Below are 20,914 nucleotides of genomic sequence, written 5' to 3'. Positions count from 1 at the left end.
TGCCCTCGAGGAGGCTGCAGATGGTGGTGGTGGTGATGATGGTCAACACCAGGCAGTGACAACACAGTGCGACGGGTGCCACGAGAGGGGCAGTACTGAGCGCTCTGTAAACGCAGAGGGGGATCCGCAGTGCAGCCTTAGGAGACAGTGAAGCGACATCTAAGCTAAGCCCCAGAGGGTGAGTAGACACGTCAGGCAAACACGGAGAGCTGGCTGAGGAGGAGAGAGAAGGGCGATCTGCGTGGAGGGAACTGCTGTGCCAAAGCTGAGAGACTAGACAGTATGCACCTTGTTCCAGGAAACAAGAAGAAATCCATCACAGCTGGAGTGAAGAGTGAAGGAGGGAGAGTGGCAAGAGATGGAGGGAGACGTAGCCAGGAGCAGGTGAGGCAGGGCCTCCCAGGCCTCAGGAAGGCTGGATTTAGTACTTCATTATGGGGAAATGAGAAACCACTGCAGAGGAAGGAAATGATCAGATTTGGGTGGCATCCAAATGGTAGTCAAGATTTTGGTACCACCAAAGGGGGCAAAGCAGGACAGCAGCCCCTTTACAGACTGACATGTTAAGCAGCCACACTTATCACGTGCATAGTATCTGGAAATCTAGAAAAGAAACACAGACAAGCATCCACCCATGGTCCTTTGCTTTCCCAGAGTCTTTCTTCCTGGAAGGCAGAGGCTAGCAGGACAGGGATAAGGTCTGCAAAGAAGATGCCAGAAGACTAGCCCCAGGCACCAGAGACAAAATGGGTTTGAGGAGTGTGGAGATGACGGAGGAAAGACATCTCCCAATTCCAGTCGAAAGGTTTTGATGAACTCCCAGCCACTGACCCGGCAGACAGCAGTGATGTACACTGAGGGACCACGTGTGGCAAAGTCTGAGTGCAGAGCTCTGTCTGGCTGAGTGCGTGGATGGATGGACGGCTCATGCTGGGTCTTCCTGGTTTACGGTGCAGATTAAGCAATTATCCAGATAACTGGATCAATGTTGATCACATCAGCAATAATGCCTACTTTGGGAACTGAATAAGCCTGCAGGGCTCTCCACATTGATCCAGTTAAGCGTGCAATTGTCCTGGGCCTACTTCCACAGCCTCTTTAGAGTCCTAGCCCATGGCTGGCTCAGTTTCCCAAGGAGCCGGGGAAATGAGAACCGTTCCCTTTTCTCTGACACATCCTGTTCTTAGAGCTGGCTCCTGGGTCAGTCCTCCTGTGACGACGAAGATCGAAGAACAAATACTGCAGAGACTGTGTGTTTTGACTGGTAGAATGCTAGACAAGGAGGCCAGTGGCCTGAGTTCAAGGTCTGTTTTTGCTACTGGGTGAACGCAAGAAATCACTTACCTGCTCTGGGCCTCTATCTATCTGCCTAACAGAAAGTGTAACAATTATCCTCCCTTCCTTATAGAGATGTCAAGAAATATGATGAGATCAAACAACACATGTTTATGGAGCACCTCTTACATGCCAGACATTGGCCTATACACTGAAGATACAGTATTGAATACGTTTTTAAGCGCTCATCATTTAATGGAAAGATCAATGATAAAAGAAAAGTAAATGATAAGTGTTAGGATACAGGAGGAATAAGGAGCTATTGTAGTTCATAAAAGGGTATCTATCTAAGGGCAAGGGGGGCTGAGAAGTCAGGGAAAGCTTCTCAAAAGAGGCGGCCGCTAAGCAGTTTCAAATCATGAGTAGGTGTTAGCTGGTGAAGGAGGGGGGAAGGTCACTCCAGCCTAAGAAAGCGGCATGAATAAGGGAACAGACAGAGTGTGAAATGTGCAGGAAAATACACGTGTCCTGTGTGCTGGCATGGGGGCTGTTCTATGGAGACGTAGGCCCGGACTAAGGCATGGGGGGCCTTGAACACCATGAGTCTGGACTTGATCCTAAGGGCCATGCAGAGACTTTGGACGTCCAAGCTGGGGACAGACTGGCCAGACTTTCATTTTCAATAGCTCCCCTGGCTGCACCATGAAAGATGGATTGAAAGAGCAAGGTTGGAGGTAGGAAGTCTAATTAAGAAGCTGCTAATGGGAGCAAGGACAGATATGCTTGGAAAAAATCTGAAAGATCAAAGAAAGGATCTGACTGCTCCTTGGAAACTCAGAGGAATAAAATCCATTAATTAAATCAGCCAACATTTACCCAGGTCCCACAATGATGCAGGCGCTGTCAGTAATGCCTCAGACGATCTTGCTGAGGATTAGGGCTCCTGGAAGTTCAGAGGTCTCCCAAGGCCTGGGTACCTACCCTTTTCTTCTGACAAGGATCACACGTGGTCCAGGAGGACCAGCTGGACAGTTTGCAATCAATAAGCATTGAGGTGACATCCACACTCCGCGTCTGTCTAGTCCTGGCGAGGCTCTCGTTGACTGCATTTGACTCAAGAGAGGGTGGCCTTTCACTCCTAAAAGGTCATCATAGAGAAGAGAGTCAAGTATCAGAAGGGAATTAAATATACCTCCAACCACCTGTCTGTCCATTCAATAAATATATATTTGCTCATTTGTGCAAGGCTATTCCTTTATCAGTCAAGTAGAGGTTAATTCACTCAACAAGTGTTTTGGAACCCCCAGTTACTGCCTGACATTACGGCTAGCTAGGGTCAGAAGAGTGCTGAACTCTGATCAGAAGACAGTCCATCAGGAGCTGGATGATCTTGGTCTGGTTTTTCAACCTCTGTGAGCTGCCCTTTTCTCACCTATATGATATAATGAGAGAATCATACCTAGCTCATTAGGCTATTTGTAGGATTAAATAAGAAAGTATATGTGAAAGCACTTTATCAACTCTAAAGTGCTTTAGCTATGCAGGGATTACAACCACAGCTAGATGTATGACCTCAAGCAATACCCTCCCCATCTTGGGGCCTCTGTTTTATACCCTGGAAAATGAGAAGTTTGGACGAGGTGGTCTTTAAGTTGCCCTCTCACATTAAGAGTCTACGAAATTTGGTCTGAGAACAAACCATGTTCAGGATACCATGCTAAAGAGGATACAGAGCATTATAAGACACAGGTTTTTCCTTCTGGAACTCACAGTTTCGCTTAGGATAGGAAAAGAGAAACATGCCTCACGCCTTAGCTCTTCCAGACTTTATCCGGTAGGCAAGGTTTTTAAGCATGCAGGCTCCACGGTCAGAGCTGAGCTTTAGGACATCACTGTGGCTGCAGAATGGAGGCTGGGTGGAGGTGGGAAGAGCCCTGAGGCAGGAAATGCAGGTAGGAGGCTCGAGCAGTGGTACCAATGAGTGATGTGAGGCTGCACCATTGCAGCATCCAGGGGAGACAGAATGGGGAAGACAGACTTACTAGAGATTCTCGGGGGAATGGATAGAGTGATGGGTAATAGGATGGGGGTGTGGGTTAGAGAGAGGAACAGGTTTAGGTTGATGCTGGTTTCTAGTTTGAGTGGATGGGTGAGTGGGGAACTCGGGAGCAAAGGAATCTGTCGAGGATGATGGAGTTGGGACAAGCGGAGTTCCAAGTGTCTGTGGAACACCTACGTAGAGTCATTTGATAAATAGTCCCTACGTAGTTTTGGAACTCAGGAGAGGGATTTGTACTAGGGATACAGATCTGATCATGAAAAGCTTTGGGAGAGGATAAGACTGTTCTTGAGAGACGCCGGCCAAGGACAAGACCGTGGGAAACATAAGCACAACCAGCAGACAAGGAGAGACTGGTTTCTGCCAGGCCAGGGCGAGGACAGTACATAGGGGTGGGTAGGGGATGGGGTGAGGCCAGTGGGGCGGGGGGATGGGAGAGGCAGATGGTGTCACATCTGCAGAGCCGTCAAGCAATACGAGATCTGAAATCTGTCTAGAAGATAAGGCAACACTTTTTGTTGAGTTCCTGGCAGTCTTGGGACATCGAGTAAAAGAGGGAATGAACGGGCATGTTATTTAATCTGCCTAGGCCTCTGGTTTCCCCATGTGTAATACGATGGGTATAGTATGGTTTCTCTTTTGCTTCCATCTGAAAGAATGTATAACACTGCAAGATTCTTTGTAATTTGCGTTTCTTTTCAAGGTAAAAAGGGACACGAGAAGAGAAAGAGAATTAAGATTTGCTGAGAGCCCAGGACATGTCAGATCCTGCCTGAGATGTTTCACCCATGCCATCTCATCTAATCCTGACAGCAATGCTAGAAGGCAGCAACCTTCCAGAGAGATGAGGGAAATGGCCGAGAGCCATGCAGCTGGTATGTGGTCATGCTGGGGTCTGAGCCGAGGTCTGCTCAACTCTAGTCTCTGTTAGGTCCATTTCTCTATGCTGCCCGTAGGGGAACCAGGCCAGCATCCACTCTGCCAGTCCCCTCCATCTCCATGCAAGGCCTCTTGCATCCCTGTGTCCAAGATTCATTCATTACAGAGCATCACATAGTTTCCACTGTCTCGAAATTTTAACATATCACTCCAGACAAGGTCATTAACGATACATTCTCACTTGGCAACAGTCCTAAAAAAGAGGATGATATTAACTACAGAGAAATGTATCTCCACGACCACCCCAGAGATCAGCAAAAATCAATTGCCTAGTAAAGCTGGATCTTTAATGAAAGGTCAAAGACTAGCGGGAACCACAGGTGTAGAGTCTTTAAAATGGTTACTCGAGGCAGGATGCTGCCCAGCGGCTGGGGGCTTCAGAACGTGCTCTTATCTACTAATCTGCCAGGTTTGACAAAACAATACTGTCTGTGATTTGTCTTCTCCTAAGTACGAATTTGACAGCTCTGCAGGGTATCCTCTTTCTGTTGCCCCTAAGAAATAGTTACATTGTGTTTTTAGCAACTTTCCACCCAATTCAGGCCACAGGGGAGACTGAGTAGATAAATAATGTGCACGCTTGCCATTAAGAGTCACAATTATTCTCCCCTCTGAGATGTGAAAGCCTGTTAATGGGCAAGATGATCACTTACAGAAGGAACTTGGTAAAAAGTGGTAACAACCACCAGATCTCTTTTCATTATGGAGGTGGCAATACAATGACGTGATCAGCTGAATAAACAGCATGTTTGTAAATTACATTGGATAAATGTGTGTGGTTTATTAGTACTATAAAATGCAAATCGGAAAGCAAGGCTAGCATTAAATTGCATCTTTAATTCCTGGGACTAGCATGGACCCAACAGAGGACAGGGGGCAGTCAGGACCTCTGTGTATGGTTATTATAACATGTGCCTTCACGCTGTGAATTTACAGAGATGAACCAGATGGACGTTCTGACCAACTGCCTTGACTTCTGTCATTCAAAATCCTCCGTGTATTTTTAATGTTGAAAAATTAAACATGCCCAGAGAAGTACAGAAAACAAAATAATAAATACTCAGGTATTCACAAAACAGGATTGGCAATTGTTAACATTTTGGTACACTTCTTTCAAGTCTTTTTTTTTTTACATAAAAAATAACCTTATAAATTTGACGTCTGTGGTTTACACCAGCCCCAGTTCACTTTCCTCTCTTCTTCAGAGGATACTACTGTCATGAATTTGCTGTACATCCTTCCAGTTTTTTAAATGTTTACATACATACACACACAACACATAGCGTTGCTTTTGTGAGCTGCACTCATACTGGACATAGTATTCTATAACTTGCTTTTGTCAATCAACATTGTATTTCTGGCCTATCCATGTTGATTCATAAAGAGGTCTTGTTTCTTTCTTTTATCTACATGTTCCATCATAAGACATACACTGCATTCAACTTATTCTTTCTGAAGGATGTTTATATATTTTTTTCATGTTTTGCAATTGCAAACAATGCTACGGCAAACACCCTTCTACAAGTCCTTGGAACGTATCCTCTACATAAGGACTGGCAAGGAGGTACCTGCCATTCCTCGAGGTGCATGGAATGCAGCTGCCAGCAGGAGGACATATTTCACTTGGTTCCTGTCTCCTACTCTCTTTCTAACAGGAGTCTCTGATCAAAATAAAGATGGACCCATCACGTACGGCAGGATTAGGTCAGCAGTAAATTGCGAGCCATAAGCTTACATAGACAGGGTGCATCAATACATTTTGGCTTTCTGTAGAAACGCCCTGACACAACAACTTTCTTGTCACACACAATTTGTTAGGCAGCTGCATCCTTTGCAAATAGCATCCTTCCTCTTTGCTGGAAGGGGCAGCTTCTGGGTGGTGGATTTTCAATTTCTCTTCTCTGTGTCATTTGCTATTGTAGAAATGAAATTTTAAGCAAACTCTCAAGGCAACAAATGTGTGGTCCAGAGATAGAGAAATGGCCTGGGAGTCCAGAAAGTCAGATCCACAATGCAGGTGGAGAAGAGATAATGCATTAGCAAGAGGCAGAAAGATACAGGGGCTCTGGAACCAGAAAAAAAACAGATATGAATCCATATTCTGTTATATTGATATACTAAGTGAGGAACCTAGAGATAGTTCTCTCTCCAAATCTCAGTTTCCCTCTCTGTAAACTATAAACAATAGCACTTATCTCAAATAGCTTTGAGAATTAGACTTAATATACCTCAGTGCCTGGCACAGAGTGGCAATAAGCAAACATAAGTCTTAAGATGACATAATGAGTATTTCATTTGACTTGATTACAAGAGTAACTAAAAACGGAAACCTTTCTTAGCTAGTACAAAGGAGGTCTCAGCATTTCCTGTTGCAGAACTGAAGGCTATTCCTCCACTTCGTGTATGGAATTCAAACACATGCCACGTTCAAGACTGCTCCATGGAATCGTGGGTAGAGGCCAGAGCACTAAACCTGGATTCAGGTGAGGGTTTGAGACTCATGAGATATGAATGAATCTCTTCTCTTCTCTGAGGACCCGTCTGCTCTTCTACATAGTGAGTAAGGATAACACCCCATCTCATGACATCGCTGGATGATTAAGCAAGGTTTCCCAACCTGTTGTCTATACTCACCCACTCACATCTCCACTTCCTACCTCTGGGTGAACTTCCTATATATAAATCTGACTGTGTCGATCGATCCTTTGCTTAAAACTCTTCCATGGCTCCCCATTGCCTAGAGGATAAGGTTCAAGCTCCTCGGCTGGTGTACAGGCACCAACCCCTGCCCCAGCTCCACCCAGGATCTGACTCCTGCTGACTCTTCCTTGGTCCCATCTCTGGCAGCTCCCCACTTTGACCTGTGCTCAAGGCTTACTGAAGCAGATGTGTGGCTTCAGGAACAAGCCAGGCTCTCTCATCTCCCTGCTCTTGTCTATGCTGCTTCCTCTGCCTGGAACACCCTTCACCTCCGTGGCCATCTGGCAAATACCTATTCCTATGTAAAGGTTCAGCTCAAGCATCCTCTCTTCCAGAAGCCTTGCCAGACTCCATCTCCGGTAAAGCCAATCGCTCCTCTCTTGTTTCCCACCTGCCCCTGTGCTATTTATTGCAACAGCACACACGGTATGTGCTCACATGTTGGTTTCCTCCATGAGAACATGAGCCCTTTGTGTCCTATTCACTTCTGTAGCCTCAGAGCCCGACAAGGGGCCTCACACAGGGGTCCATATGTAGGGCTGCTATGATCCCTTTAAACCCTCCATTCCAGACACATTTCCTTGGATCCTGATGGACACACAGTACACACAAGGAAAGCCTTGGCTTCTTTTTTCTTCTCAGGGCCAAGTTCAGATTCTTGATAATCATAATACCTATTATTCATTGAGTGCCCAATGGGTAGCAAACACTCATCACCCTAGTCTCGGGGTGGTGCCCAATGGGGGCTGTGCGCTCAACAGAGCTGACACCAGGGGGTGCGTACAGGTACCAGGTGCTCCCCCCATGGGAGACTGTGCGCACACAGCTTTTATGGAATGAGTAAAAGGAATGGCATTAACAGTCCTTCTTCCCACGGGATGGCTCACAAGGAGCCTAGGACAGCTGACAGCTTAGCCTCTGATGGTAGCGGCTTCTCCTGTACCAGAAGGATCCCCCAATTGCCATGTCACTGGTGCTTCTTTCAGTGGAGCCCACGTTTGACCTTTCACTCAGATTAAGTTTGAGCTTTCAACTCAGATATTTGTTTTTAGTCTGTTTTGCAGCCTATTAACAAATACCAAAAAAAGTATGAAATAAATTAGCTAGCATTTAACTGCGGCGAACATCTGGAATGTGTGCGTGTATGTGTGAGAAAGAGAGAGAGAGAGAGAGAGAGAATGCAGGAGCCTGAGAACAAAGAGTTTAGGTTGATGAGCAGGTAGGGTAGGTCACTCTCATATTAAAATCATTGTTATGAATTGGCTTTTTTCCCCATACATAACAACCCTTTTGCATAAAGAATCATGCCAATTTTTGTTCAGAATACAGAACAAGTATTCTCAGCATGACAAAATACATTTAAACATGTCAGTTTCCTACAAGAACTTTTGTTGAAGTTGGTCGCTGGGTTCCACAACAATTTGAAGAGTTGTTGATATTATTTTATCAGACGCATGCAAATTGCTTCAGGAGATGTTTCTTATTTAAGAGGCATGTGACAAGGAGAGGGTCACTATGATGTTGCTTTATGTTCCTCATCATATTAGTGATCAGGGAATCATTTGGAACCGTCACTTACCTGGAACCCGGCAAAGTGAGACATGCCAGGGCAGCACAGAGGAGAAACAGCTCTGCCAGTGCCCTCCAAGCCCACGCCCTGGATGTCTTCATTTTCTCTATGCGACAGGAGATCTGACTGAGGCTCCTGGATCCATGAAGAGCCTGCCCAGGGAGTGCTACTGTCAGCTTCTGTCCCCAGAGAGCAAACAGTCGGGCAAAGTAAACAGAACGCCACCAGTAACCAGAAATGCCTTAGACTTTGCACGGACAGAAGACTTATCTGTGACTCCAGAAACCAATGAGAATGATGGGAAAATGTGCAGCAGCTTGGTTTTTATTCATGTGTAACAGACTCTGGGGTAAGCAGCTGAGAGGACAGACGGTTAGTGAGGCGAAAAGGACTGGGCTCTAGGTCCGGACTGCCTGGGTTCAAATCCTTTCTCTGCCACAGCTTTGGGACCTTGGGCAAGTCACTTTACTCCTATGCCTCAGTTTCCTCACTTGGAAAGTGGTGAGGATCAAATAAGTGCACACAAATAAAGCGCTTAGAACAGGCCCGTGCTGGGCACTCAGACACGTGGGCTATTGTTACTAAGTAAATACAGGGTCTGGAGTCAGACAGGCCAGGCTTCGAATTCCAGTTTGCCTCTTTCCAGCTACGTGATTCTGAGCAAGTCAGTAAGAGGCTGTAGAGCTTTAGAGCCCATCTACCTGAGATCAAATTCTCTCTGTATCTTTCACCAGCTGTGGACCCAGGGCAAATTATGAACCTCTCTGGGCCCAAATCTCTTCATCTACAAAACAGGGATAAAATAGTACCCACCTCACAGGATTGTGGTGAACATTAGATAAATTGAAAGTTTTAAAGCACTTTGAACAGTGCCGGCACATACTATGTTCTCTCTCTGTAAGTGAGATGATATATATATTTTTTTGAGCTGACATTTTTATTGACTCTCTTTGATTCTGTTTCCTCATATGTATATAACCTGGGAGGGCTCTGCCTACCTATCACTTAGGGTCAGGAGGGTTCAGATGAGATGCTAAGTGTGGAAATGTTTCACAAATAGGCATTATAAAAATGATAACTGTATGAGGCTAGTTAACCAAATACGTGTTGTTCTCATTGTAGAACTTCTGTAGGACTTTATTGTATTTAGGGAGAAACAGACGGCTGCCCTGACCTTGTTGGGAAGTGAAGTATAGTAGATGATCGGTATCAGATTTAACATTTGTCTCCAGTATTTGCTGATAACCCCGAGAGCCATGGTGATAGTCGCACATGGAAAATACTCAAACACCTTCACCCTTCACCTATCACTTCTCCCATGTTCAAAGTCAGAGGACTTTCCTTAGGGGTGAGCACGGCAAAGGCAGGTACCACTCATGTAGGGTGGGTCAGACTTGTTTTATTTGAGACTGGGGAAGTGCTTTCCCTTCATCTTTTCATCATTCTGAATAGCACGCTGATTGCCTTGTCGTTTCAATGGGGCCTCACCATTAAACTGGATGAAAGAAAAATGTGACTCTAAGGGTCTCTTGAAATGGCATAATTCAAGCAAATGTTCACTTCGATAACTCTAGAAATTCCTAGAAATGACTCCCAGGTTGCCTGTAACCAGATGTGGGGTGGGTGTCTTCACATTTTCAGTTCCACTGCCGACACAGCGTCAGCCCCGAATCCCAACCTGGAGATGGTACCAACCCTGCCTCTGGTGGGGAGCACGGAAGTGCAGTGTAAAAGAGGCCTGGTGCAAACTCGAAGGCCATGTACAAATGGCCTGGGCTCTCAGATGTACCCCCATCACTGACTCCTTAGAAGCAACAGTTAAAGTACAGACTGCACTGACCCGGCATTTACAAAACTCATCTGCAGCCCATGAAGAGATGGAGGAACGTGGTCGATGACCGTCTTGTCTCTGTTGATCTGGCAGGTGTAGGTGAGCAGCCTTGGAGGGGAGAGGCAGCGGGCAACTTGAGGGTGGGCTGGTAGAAGGAACACAGCCTGGATTTGATTTCCCTGACCAAGCCACCTAATTTCTCTGAGACTGTTTTTTTCATCTGGAAAATGGGGATCATAATTCATTATTACCTACTTCATAAGGTTATTTTAAGGCTTGACTATATAAAACATTAAGCCCTTAACTTACTTTCTGATGCAGGCTGGAAGCGCCCGCCTGCTCCCATCCTGACCTGTCTGCTGACGTAGCTGGGCTGCGGTTGGGAGTGCAAATAAGGAAGAGTAGCAAGGGGATGAATGGAAAGCCACAGAAGGCGGAAGACCCTTCGCATTAACTGTGCCCAGAACACAGAACACAAGTTCTGCTCAGGCCATCCTGTGTGCATTCCAGTTATTATTATCCCAAGCACAAGGCATTTTCTCATCGCTGTCCCAAAGGATGCAGTGACCTGAACTTTGACACAATGGATTGTGATGGTTAATCATTTGTAAAGAAGCAGAAAATTGCATTTCAAGAAAGATCCACGTCCTTTCTCGTGTCTACCTGCATTTAAGAGAAGCCACATCCTTACAAGATAGGGTCCTTTTTTCACCTCCTAAACCTAAGGGACTCATGGAGGAAGCCACGGATTTTAGAGAGGGCAGTTACACGAATGAATCGTGTGCTCACTCATCTCCAGATTTTTTGTGCATGCTGTTCTCTCTGCCCAGAATATGTGCCACGTGGCTAAATAGGACGCATTCTTTATGTTCCGTATTAATGTCACTTTCTCAAGAAAGCCTTCTCAATGGACTCTCCCGGGTTTGACTCCAGGCTCCAATGGGTTTCCTGGAATTCCAACCTCATAGCGCCCCCTGGTGGCATTAGGTGCCGCTTACCTGAGGTCATGCCAGGAGGATGGCAGCCTCAGGCTGTGCTGATAGTACACATATTTTTCATGGACAGTTCTTAGCAATTGAACAGTTTTCCCCATATATCATCTTGTTTGATCTTGACAATAAAAACAAAGTATCGTCTTCCATGCCTCCGAGATGACGTTCCACAATTGGTTCTACAGTTGCTAAGTAGTCAATCTATGACTAGAGTCAAGTTTCTTCTGACTCCTAACCTCTTCTTTTTGTAATTTCAAGGCTTTACCCTCTTCTTAGGAATTTCCAGGACTGATGAAGGTCTAGCACAATTATCACACCTCACCATTCTCTGGCCATAGCTCTCTTCTCTGGCCAGGAAAGAGTTTTTGAAAACAATCATGTGCCTTCAGGCTTTTAAATTATATGTAGGAATTCATAGCTCTAGGTCTATGGATCCACTGACAGTGTTGTTCTTCCAGACTTTGAGAACTAATTTTCTAGCCTCCAGTTCCATAATCAATGCTACACGTTTTAGGGTTTTTTTTTAATAGCAGCACTCTGGTACCAGTTTTGTAGTAGTTAGCTTTTGCTGCATAATAAATAATCCCCAAATTCAGTCGCTTAAAATAATAGTCATTTATTAGCTCAAAACTTCTTTGGGTCATCAAGTAAGTCTGGGCTAAGCTGGGCAGTTCTGCTGGTCTTGCCTGGGTTCACTCATGCAACCTCAGCCAGCTAAGATGTTCAGCAGGGGGCTGGCTGATACAGGATGGCCTTACTCACCTGCTTGAGGATTTATTCTGTTGGTCTGTAGGTGCTGGCTATCGGCCGACGTGATGGGGTAACTAAGCCGCATGTCTCCAAAAAGACTAAGGTTTTTTCATGGTGATCTCATGGTCCCAAAGAGCAGCAAGAAAGCATAGGCTCCAATGCACAAGCGCTTTTAAAGTCTCTGACTGCAGTATGTTTCTTATGTCCCGTTGGCCAGAGAAATGGCCAAGCCCACATTCAAGAGACAGAGACAGATAATACCTGTTGATAGGAGGAAAAGCAGAGTCACTTTGTAAAGGGGTGTGCATGCAACGTGGGAAGGAATTTGTGGACATCTTGCAATTATCCCAGACATGTGCCACTTTCATGCTGAAGCAGTTAAAAGCCTGTGTACCTTTTCTATTTCTCTCTTCTTCTGTCCTGATGATTTGAAAGCATGTGTTGAGATAACAGTGTCTTATGATGGAGGGAGCCTACAGCCCTGACACACTAGTTGAGGAGAGTCCCTGCTGACCCATAAAGAACTTTCTATGAGTGAGAATTAAACTTTGATTGTGCTATTTCATTGAGATTTTGTGGTCTATATGTTACTGCAGTAACAGCTACCTTAGCCTGGCTAATACACTCTTCTTTTACATACAAAATTTGGTGTGTATGTGCATTTTTCTGGAGAAAAAGTCCATAGCCTTCCTCAGATTCTCAAAAGGATCTGAGATTCAAAAGAAGTAAAAACAAAATGAAATAAGAAGGAAGAATTCCTTTAAGAGATAGAACTTTTTCAGCTCACAAAGTTATCTGTGGTCTCTTTGAAGGCAGTGCGGAGTACTCTGAAGTGTTTGGGACATCAGACGGACCTAGATTGGCATTTCATTTCTCTCATTTATTAGTTTATATCCTGGACAAATCCCTTAAGCCCTCTGAGCACTGGTTTCCCTAGTTTCAAATGTAGGCTTGTGAATTAATGCTTCAATAATCATTTATTGAGAGCTACTAGATGGCAGGTCCAATGCTAGGTGCCTGGATATAAAGATGAATATGTAATAGACCTTCCTGTAAGAGCTGACACCCTGGTGAGAGGGACAGACATAGTAATACAGCAGGGCAGTACCGTGTGATGAGTGCAGTGCTGGAGACATGCATTAGTATGGTTTGGATGTAGCCAGATGTGCACGTGTGTGCGTGTGCATGTGGTCACTGAGAAACATTTCTCAAAAGTGATGCTTGAGCTGGCCCCTAAGGGTCGAGGAGGAGGTAGCAAACCAAGCACCAAAGGGAGGGCGCGTGGCAGTACAGGGAGAGGCCAGAAAAATCAAGATGCAAAGGTAAGAAATCGCACAGGGTTTGTGCGGAACCAAAGCCACTCAGTGTTGCTGGAGTCTGGAGTTCAGCTTGAGCGGTGGAAAGAAATGAAACCAGAGAGGCAGGCAGGAGGGGCCTGATGGGCAGGATTAATGATATGGATTTTATCCTAAGTGCAATGCGGAGCTCTTGATGGGTTTCAGGAGGGAAGGAAGGGGGCAGCTTTCTTTGTGAGAGAGATTACTCGGCTGCAGTGTAGAGAATGGATTAGAGGGAGGCAAATTGGAGCAGAGAGACGGTTAGGAGGCTGTTATAATAGTCTGCCGAGAGATGATGAGGGCCTGAATTAGGGCGGTGGTGGCACAGAAGGAGAAGAAGGCATAAACGTAATATCTGTCTCCTGTCGTTGATAGAAGCCCTTTGTGAAGGGCTTTGTAAACAATGCAGCTGTGCACAGAGGTGGGGTTATTATGACGGAGATTACGGTTCTCTGTTAAGGAAGGTATATTAAGTCCCCAGGGCTGAGTTTGGCAGGTGTTCCGAGCAGCCCCCCTCATGTTTCCTTCTTGGTTACCTGGTCCTGTGGATTGATGTGCCCAGGCTCGTCTCTCTTAAGTTGAGTTCCTGGTTTTCTAGGCTCACCTTCCCTGGATCCCGGAGGGAGCGCGTTATGCCCCACTTACTGTTTGAGTCCTAATCAGTGTCTGTGAGCCCCTCGTCTCCAAGGTTTCTGCTGTTGATTCGTCCTTGAGTCCTGGAGAACCTGATTTAAAAGAGCCCTTGGCAGATCACTGTGATAACCGCATCACCAGAAGTGGCGATGCACAATGGAGCTCCTCATCCACGGCAGGGGTGTTATCACCAGGGTGGTGCAAAATGGGGCCAGAAAGAAGTGTGCATGGACCGAGTGGGCAGCGAGATCTTTGGAGGACTAGTTGGCGAAACAATAACCCACAGGAGAAAAGGAAATGGATCTATTATGAACTAGAAAAATGAGAAGGGGGAAAAAAAGATAGCCGGGAAAATGAATGAAGAGTCCCATCTTTTCATGGGGAAGAGACTAGCTGTTCGCGGAACCCCATCCTCTTCCTCTGAGGCAGTCAGTTACACTACATTCCCCAGCGCACCCACAATTCGACTTGGCCCTATGACTAAAGTCACGTGGAATACAGGGAGAAGCGACGCGTGCCATTTTACCCTCCCTTGTGCCACTCCACACTCTTTTCCCTCATCAGCCTGCGAAATGCGGATACCCAGGGTGACCCTGGAAGCCAGTGTTGGAGAGGGTGGAACCTCTGGCAGCCTCGATCCCTGCACGACTGAGTGGAGCAGAGTCCTCCCCACTCCCTGTTGACTAGTCTATGCCTGAGTAAGAAAGAAACTTCTATTGTGTTGAGCTAGTGAGATTATATACAATGGAATGCTACTCAGCCATGAAAAAGGAAATGACATTTTGCCATTCACAGCAACAAGGATAGACTTGGAGGGCATTATGCTCAGTGAAAGAAATCAGACAGAGAAAGATAAATACTGTATGCTATCCCCTATATGTGGAATCTAAAATGTACAACAAACTAGTGAATATAACAAAAAAGAAGAAGACTCACAGATATAGAGAACAAACTAGTGGTCACCAGTGGGGAGAGGGAGGGGGGAGGGGCAATACAGGGGTATTGGGAGTGGGAGCTGTAAGATAGGCTCAAGGATGTATTGTACAACATGGGGAATAGAGCCTATATTTTGTTATAACTGTAAGTGGAAAGTAACCTTTAAAAATTGTATAAAAATTTTTTAAATTAAAAACAATTTTAGTTAAAAAAATAAAAATTAAAAATAAAGAAATGCAAATTAAAAGAAAGAAATTTCTATTGTGTTGAGCTGCTGAGATTTCAGGGGTTTTCTGTTGTGGCTACCATTACCTAAACTAATACACCCTCCTTCCTACAATTCCCATTCCCCACTTCATGGAATTGGCAAGCGTCCCTTGGAAAGGAGTCATGGGTTCACAGCAGTGATCTCAGTAGCCAATGTCTATGACACAGCTCTGGTGGTGGCAGAAAAGCAGCATCTGCTTAGCAGAGGAGGCCCCCTATCTATGCCATGGTTTGGTTTGTCTTTAATTCTGTGTCCTCGACTATGTATATCTCTGTATATAAGTTTGGATGTGTGTTTCTCTATGGAATACATAGGTGCCCTGTTTCTTCTATTGTAGATGGTCCATAAAGGGTAGATACCTATTTCTCTCTGGTTGTAAGTAGAAAGGAATAGCTATAGGACACTGGGCATAAGCCAGACAGTTCAGGAAAACAGAGTAGGTGCGCCAAGAATAGGGGATCAACCCCGATGGGGGTGGTCAGCACTGTAAAGACCAGGTAGATGGGAGAGGCCAGCAGTGGGCTCCAAGGTGAGGGCTGGCCAGAGTGCTGAGGGAAGAGGCAGCTGTGCAGGCTCTGCCTCCATCATCTGGGATGTACTTGCCAAATGCAATTAGGAAGATTGGGAAAGCCCTCTAGGTACAAATGGATTTGATGCTAGTGATTCGGGGCTGGAGAGGGCACACTGCTCGGCTCCTGGTCATTGGCAAGGGTGCTGATCAGAGAGGACTCTACAGTATATGTGAGGAGAAGAGGTAAAGAAGAAACACTAGAAGACAGGTGGGCCATGACAGTGGTGAAAATCATACTTTTAACGCAGTCCCTAAACTGGAGAAAACTTTTAGACATAGATCGTGAAGCAGCAGTGTGTCCGGGATTCACACGTGGGCAAGGTCACCCAGTGGTTCTCAGAGTCTATACATAATTGTATGTTTAATACTGGAGCATAGTACATCATATTTTCTATTAAACACACTTTTGGTTCCCAAACTCTGAGGATATTTCACTGACCCCATAAAGCCCGTTGACATTACTGGCATTGGCAATGAAACATCTCGAGTTCAACCCAGAGCAACAAGTTTTTGTAAATGTTTTTAGATTAAAGTACAGGCAATTGCTTAAAAATAAAATATTGAGTACTCATTTTCTATTTCAGAGATTTCCAGGAATGCTAGAAATGCGTAAAGAGGGGAAATGGGATGCCACCTGGCAATGTGCCAGGAAACTAATTACCTGGGGTACTTGAAATGACTCAGTGAATTATGTAGTTACATTGATTTTGTGGATTGACTGTGGCAAATGGTGAAATTTAAGCTACCCCGTTCATCTGTTCATTCACTCACTAGTGGATCAAGTTCAAACTTTACTTAGCCTGGCAAATGAATAATTTCTCAATCTTTGCCTTAGCTACTCTGACCTTCATACCAATCTGAACTTTGCACCAATGTATTTATTCATTCAAATATTTAGATACTTTTGATGTCTACTGTGCAGGGAACCCTGTGCTAAACTGGGGGCTGCAGCAGTAAATATCACCCTTGCTCCATGCCCACACGGATCTTCCAGATTCCTAGAGGAAATAAACTCGAGTAATTGCACACATCTACGATGATGACCCGAGTAAGTGTAAAGAGTAGAATCATATACTTTCCTGATGTCATCGGGGTGGTGGCTTGGGGCAGGCAAGGAACTCTGGGAAACCTCACCTGTGCTTGGAAACCCCAAACCAAAGAGTGAAGTGGCTGAATGGTCAGATTTTTGAATTACTGATGCAATTACTGATGTTACATTGTATGACCCAGAGTTTCTGTTATCTGGTGTTTCCACAAAGAATCATCCCAATGAACCCTCCTACGCTGTTGGTGGGAATGTAAGTTGGTGCAGCCACTATGGAGAACAGTACGGAGGTTCCTCAAAAAAACTAAAAATAGAGTTGCCATATGACCCAGCAATCCCACTACTGGGCATATATCCAGAGAAAACCATAATTCGAAAAGATACATGCACCCCAGTGTTCATTGCAGCACTATTCACAATAGCCAGGACATGAAAAAAACCTAAATGTCCACTGACAGATGAATGGATAAAGAAGATGTGGCACATATACACAATGGAATACTATTCAGCCGTAAAAAGAATGAAACAATGCCATTTGCAGCAACATGGATGGACCTAGAAATTACCATACTAAGTGAAGTAAGTCAGAAAGAGAAAGACAAAAACTGTATAATATCACTTATATGGAATATAAAATACAACACAAATGAACTTATCTATAGAAATAGACTCACAGACATAGAGAACAGACCTGTGGTTGCCAAGGGAGTGGGGGAGGGATGGATTAGGAGTTTGGGATTAGCAGATGCAAACTATTACATATAGAGTGGATTACAACAAGGTCCTACTGTATAGCACAGGGAACTATATACAATATCCTGTGATAAACCGTAATGGAAAAGAATATATAGAGATGTATAACTGAATCACTTTGCTGTACAGCAGAAATTAACACAATATTGTAAGTCAACTATACTTCAATAAAATAAATTTTAAAAAAATCATCCCTTCCGGAGCCTGTGCTCTGCGACGGGAGAGGCCACAACAGTGAGAGGCCCGCGTACAGCAAAAAAAAAAAAAAAAAAAAAATCATCCCCAAACTGAGTGGCTTAAAACATCAATTATTTTATTATAACTCACAATTCTGAAGGTCAAGAATTTGAACAGTGCCCAGCAGGAGTGGCCATCTCTGTTCCATATGACGTCTGCTGGGACTGGAACATTCCAAATGGCTTCTCCACTCAGATGTTTGTTGACCTGGCTGGGAAGCTGGACAGCTCAGGATTGGCAGGGACGGCTTGACTGGGGCCTCTGACCTCCTCGGGGCCTCTGTCCTCCTTGGGGCCTCTTTCTCAGGTGGCCACTCCACAGGGGCTTTTTACATGGCAGCTCAGTCAGGGCTCCAAGAAGCTGCCAGACCAAGGCTTTAGCCTGGAACTGGTGCTACCTTGCTTCTGTCTCATTGTATTGGTTAAAGTGAGTCACAGGGCCAGCCCTTGTGGGAGGGAGCAACACAAGGGTGTGAATACAGAGAGGTGTGATTCATTGGGAACCATCTTTGGAGACCAGCTACCACATTCAGGAAGTAGCATTGTTGAATGAAGTTGTTGCTGTTTTTAAATGTAAGTCTTAATCAGGAAGAGCCTCTTTCTCTCCCCAGAGAGTCTACAAATACCTTTCTTTAGCCACTGCTTCTAGAAAGTATGGCTCACAGAGGGGGGTAGAGGTTTCCGATTAGAGAGCCAGGTATGCCACTGTCCCGCCACCAGGGGGAAACATCATCTCCAGACTCACAGGCGAAGCAGCAATTCTCTGATCAGGACTCAAGACTTAACTCCGACTTTGAGAAATGGCAGGTGTAAAGACCAAGGTCTTCCTCCAAAGGATTTAAAGCCTCCTGATACATGGAAGTGACACAATGCAGAGAGAGACAGAAGTGCAGGGACACTCAGAAGAGGATCAACAGACCTTACAAGCAAAACAAAGCAGGAGGCAAGGTCCAACCTGGACAGAGGCTATACCCTTAGCTGAAGAAGACGTCAACATCAGGACCCCATAGTGTACTCTACGTATTTCTGCTTAACTGGCTCATAAATCAGACATATGACACTAGGCTTGCCTTGCATACATGTTAAGAGAACATTCTCTGAGGTCAGAATGTCTGGTTGTAAAGCCTGTCTCTTCCACTCACTGGATGAGTGGCCCTGGGTCAAGTTACTTGAGTTTTTTGTTCAGGCTGGTGAAGGCACTTGGCACAGTACCATGTATACCAAGATTTCAAGCAACTTTAACAATGTCATTATTGATATTGTCTTGATGGTTAATTTCATAATTTCCAACGTATGTGTCCCTCCAGCTGGATACCCGATTTGGATGGGCTCCTGTATCTGTCTACTGATGTGAGAATTGTAGCTCCCAGGGTGGGCAAAAGCAGAATGATAGCCCTCTCGGCACAGGGAACATTAATGTCTGTCTAAGTGCAGCCGGTACCCAACCTTGCAGCATGTGCTGGGGAGGAAAGCCATTGGCCTTGCAAGCCTGACTCCTGCACAGGGTCGATAAACAGCAGAGTTAATATCCAGGCCGAATCACCTGGGCACCTAAATCTTACTGACTCATCAGCCCAAGAAAGATTTTTTAAAAAATTGCTTGATGTACAAACCAAGTTACTTTAGGAGTCTTATGTGGATTTAAATATGGTTTTGATTTTTATGCAAAATATTAGTTCACTAGTTTCTATTTATCCTGAATATACTATTCTATGGATTCTGGACCCACGTTTGAATGACTGCATTTGTCAAAGTGTACCATTGCTCTTCCTCAGAGGCTCTCTTCACCTTGGAAATTGACACCACAGTCTCCGTACATGAGCCAGACATGGAGAAATTCCCTGTCTCCTGAGAGGGTAATATGGGACCGTGGGTATGCACAGACTCTGTAGCCCTGCTGCAGGGTGCAAAGGTGGGTGTCTTTGTCTGTTTGGGCTGCTATCACAAAACACCAGACTGGGTGGCTAATAAACAACCAGACATTTATTTCTCACAGTTCTAGAGGTCGGAAGTCCAAGATCACTGTGCCAACAGATTCGATGTCTGGCGAGAAGGGATGAGGGAGCTCTCTGGGGTCTCTTTTATAAGGGCACTAATCCCATTTATGATGACTCTGCCCTCATGACCTAATCACCTCCCAAAGGCTCCATCTCCAAACACCATCACATTGGGGATTAGGTTTCAACATATGAACTTTGGGGGGACACAAACATTCAGTCTATAGCAGGGGACTTCTGCACTTACTAGCTATGCTTCTTACCTTCAGTTTTCCTGTCTGGAAAATGGGGTTAATTGTACCCACCTCGCAGGGTTCTTGTGAAGGTTAACAAGTTAACATTACATAAAATATTTAGAACAATTCATGGCACGTGATGAATATACTTGATAAGTATCAGCCATTATTATTCAGCTTCTATATCAAGCGTGGAGGTTTATTCCTGTCCTCAGGCTTCCCCTGTCTGGACCTGGCCCTCAACTCCAAGGACTTCCTTGAACAAGCATGAAAAGGGGCAGAGAGATGCCCTTTTCCAGAGGTAGAGTTCTGCCTGACACCTAGCACCTGGCCTGGGCTTTGAGATTCTTCTAAGAGGCAGAAAAGACTGGGAGGGAAAGCTCTGGGTTCACACAAGAGAACAGAGTGTGAGACCCATTCATGCCACCTGCATACCATCTGCATGTGTCCTTGGGAAAGTCACATCTCACACAGTAAGACACTCCCTGTGGACAGGGTAGCTGGGCATTTCAGATCCAGGCAGACTCACTGAGAACGGGCAAGCCTGTGTGTCCTGTGTTCCAGCCAGAGTCACCTGAATTTCTTTAGGGACCAGAAAGCAGATGACGGCTGCAGCCAGCCTCCTGGAAATGGCCACAAGGACCCCAAGAGGCTGGCTCCTGGCTGGCTTGTGTTCAGATGCTTGCAGAGTGAGTGGCTCTCTTCTACCCCCAAATCTGACAACCTGTGTCCTCAGAGGCTGAAAGAAAGCCAGCCTGTGAGTGCGTTCTGTGGGCTACTAAATGG

The 20,914-nt window shown here is 45.3% G+C and overlaps 1 protein-coding gene across 1 annotated transcript in view; it reads right to left on the bottom strand.

The window, feature by feature from the left end:
* Window positions 1-8,644, bottom strand: part of C8B (complement C8 beta chain) — a 40,308-nt gene extending 31,664 nt beyond the window's left edge. Inside the window, exons 1-2 of the mRNA XM_030870418.2 lie at window positions 8,553-8,644; window positions 2,257-2,413 (exon numbers count right to left, since the gene is read on the bottom strand). Coding sequence (XP_030726278.1) covers window positions 2,257-2,413; window positions 8,553-8,644 — 249 coding nt within the window. The remainder of the gene's footprint in view (window positions 1-2,256; window positions 2,414-8,552) is intronic.
* Between the last annotated feature and the right edge of the window lie 12,270 nt (window positions 8,645-20,914).

Source organism: Globicephala melas, chromosome 1, assembly GCF_963455315.2.
Source record: "Globicephala melas chromosome 1, mGloMel1.2, whole genome shotgun sequence".
Lineage (NCBI taxonomy): Eukaryota > Metazoa > Chordata > Mammalia > Artiodactyla > Delphinidae > Globicephala > Globicephala melas.
Note: the sequence above shows the minus strand (reverse complement) of the source record. Positions and strands in the feature narration are given on the sequence as shown.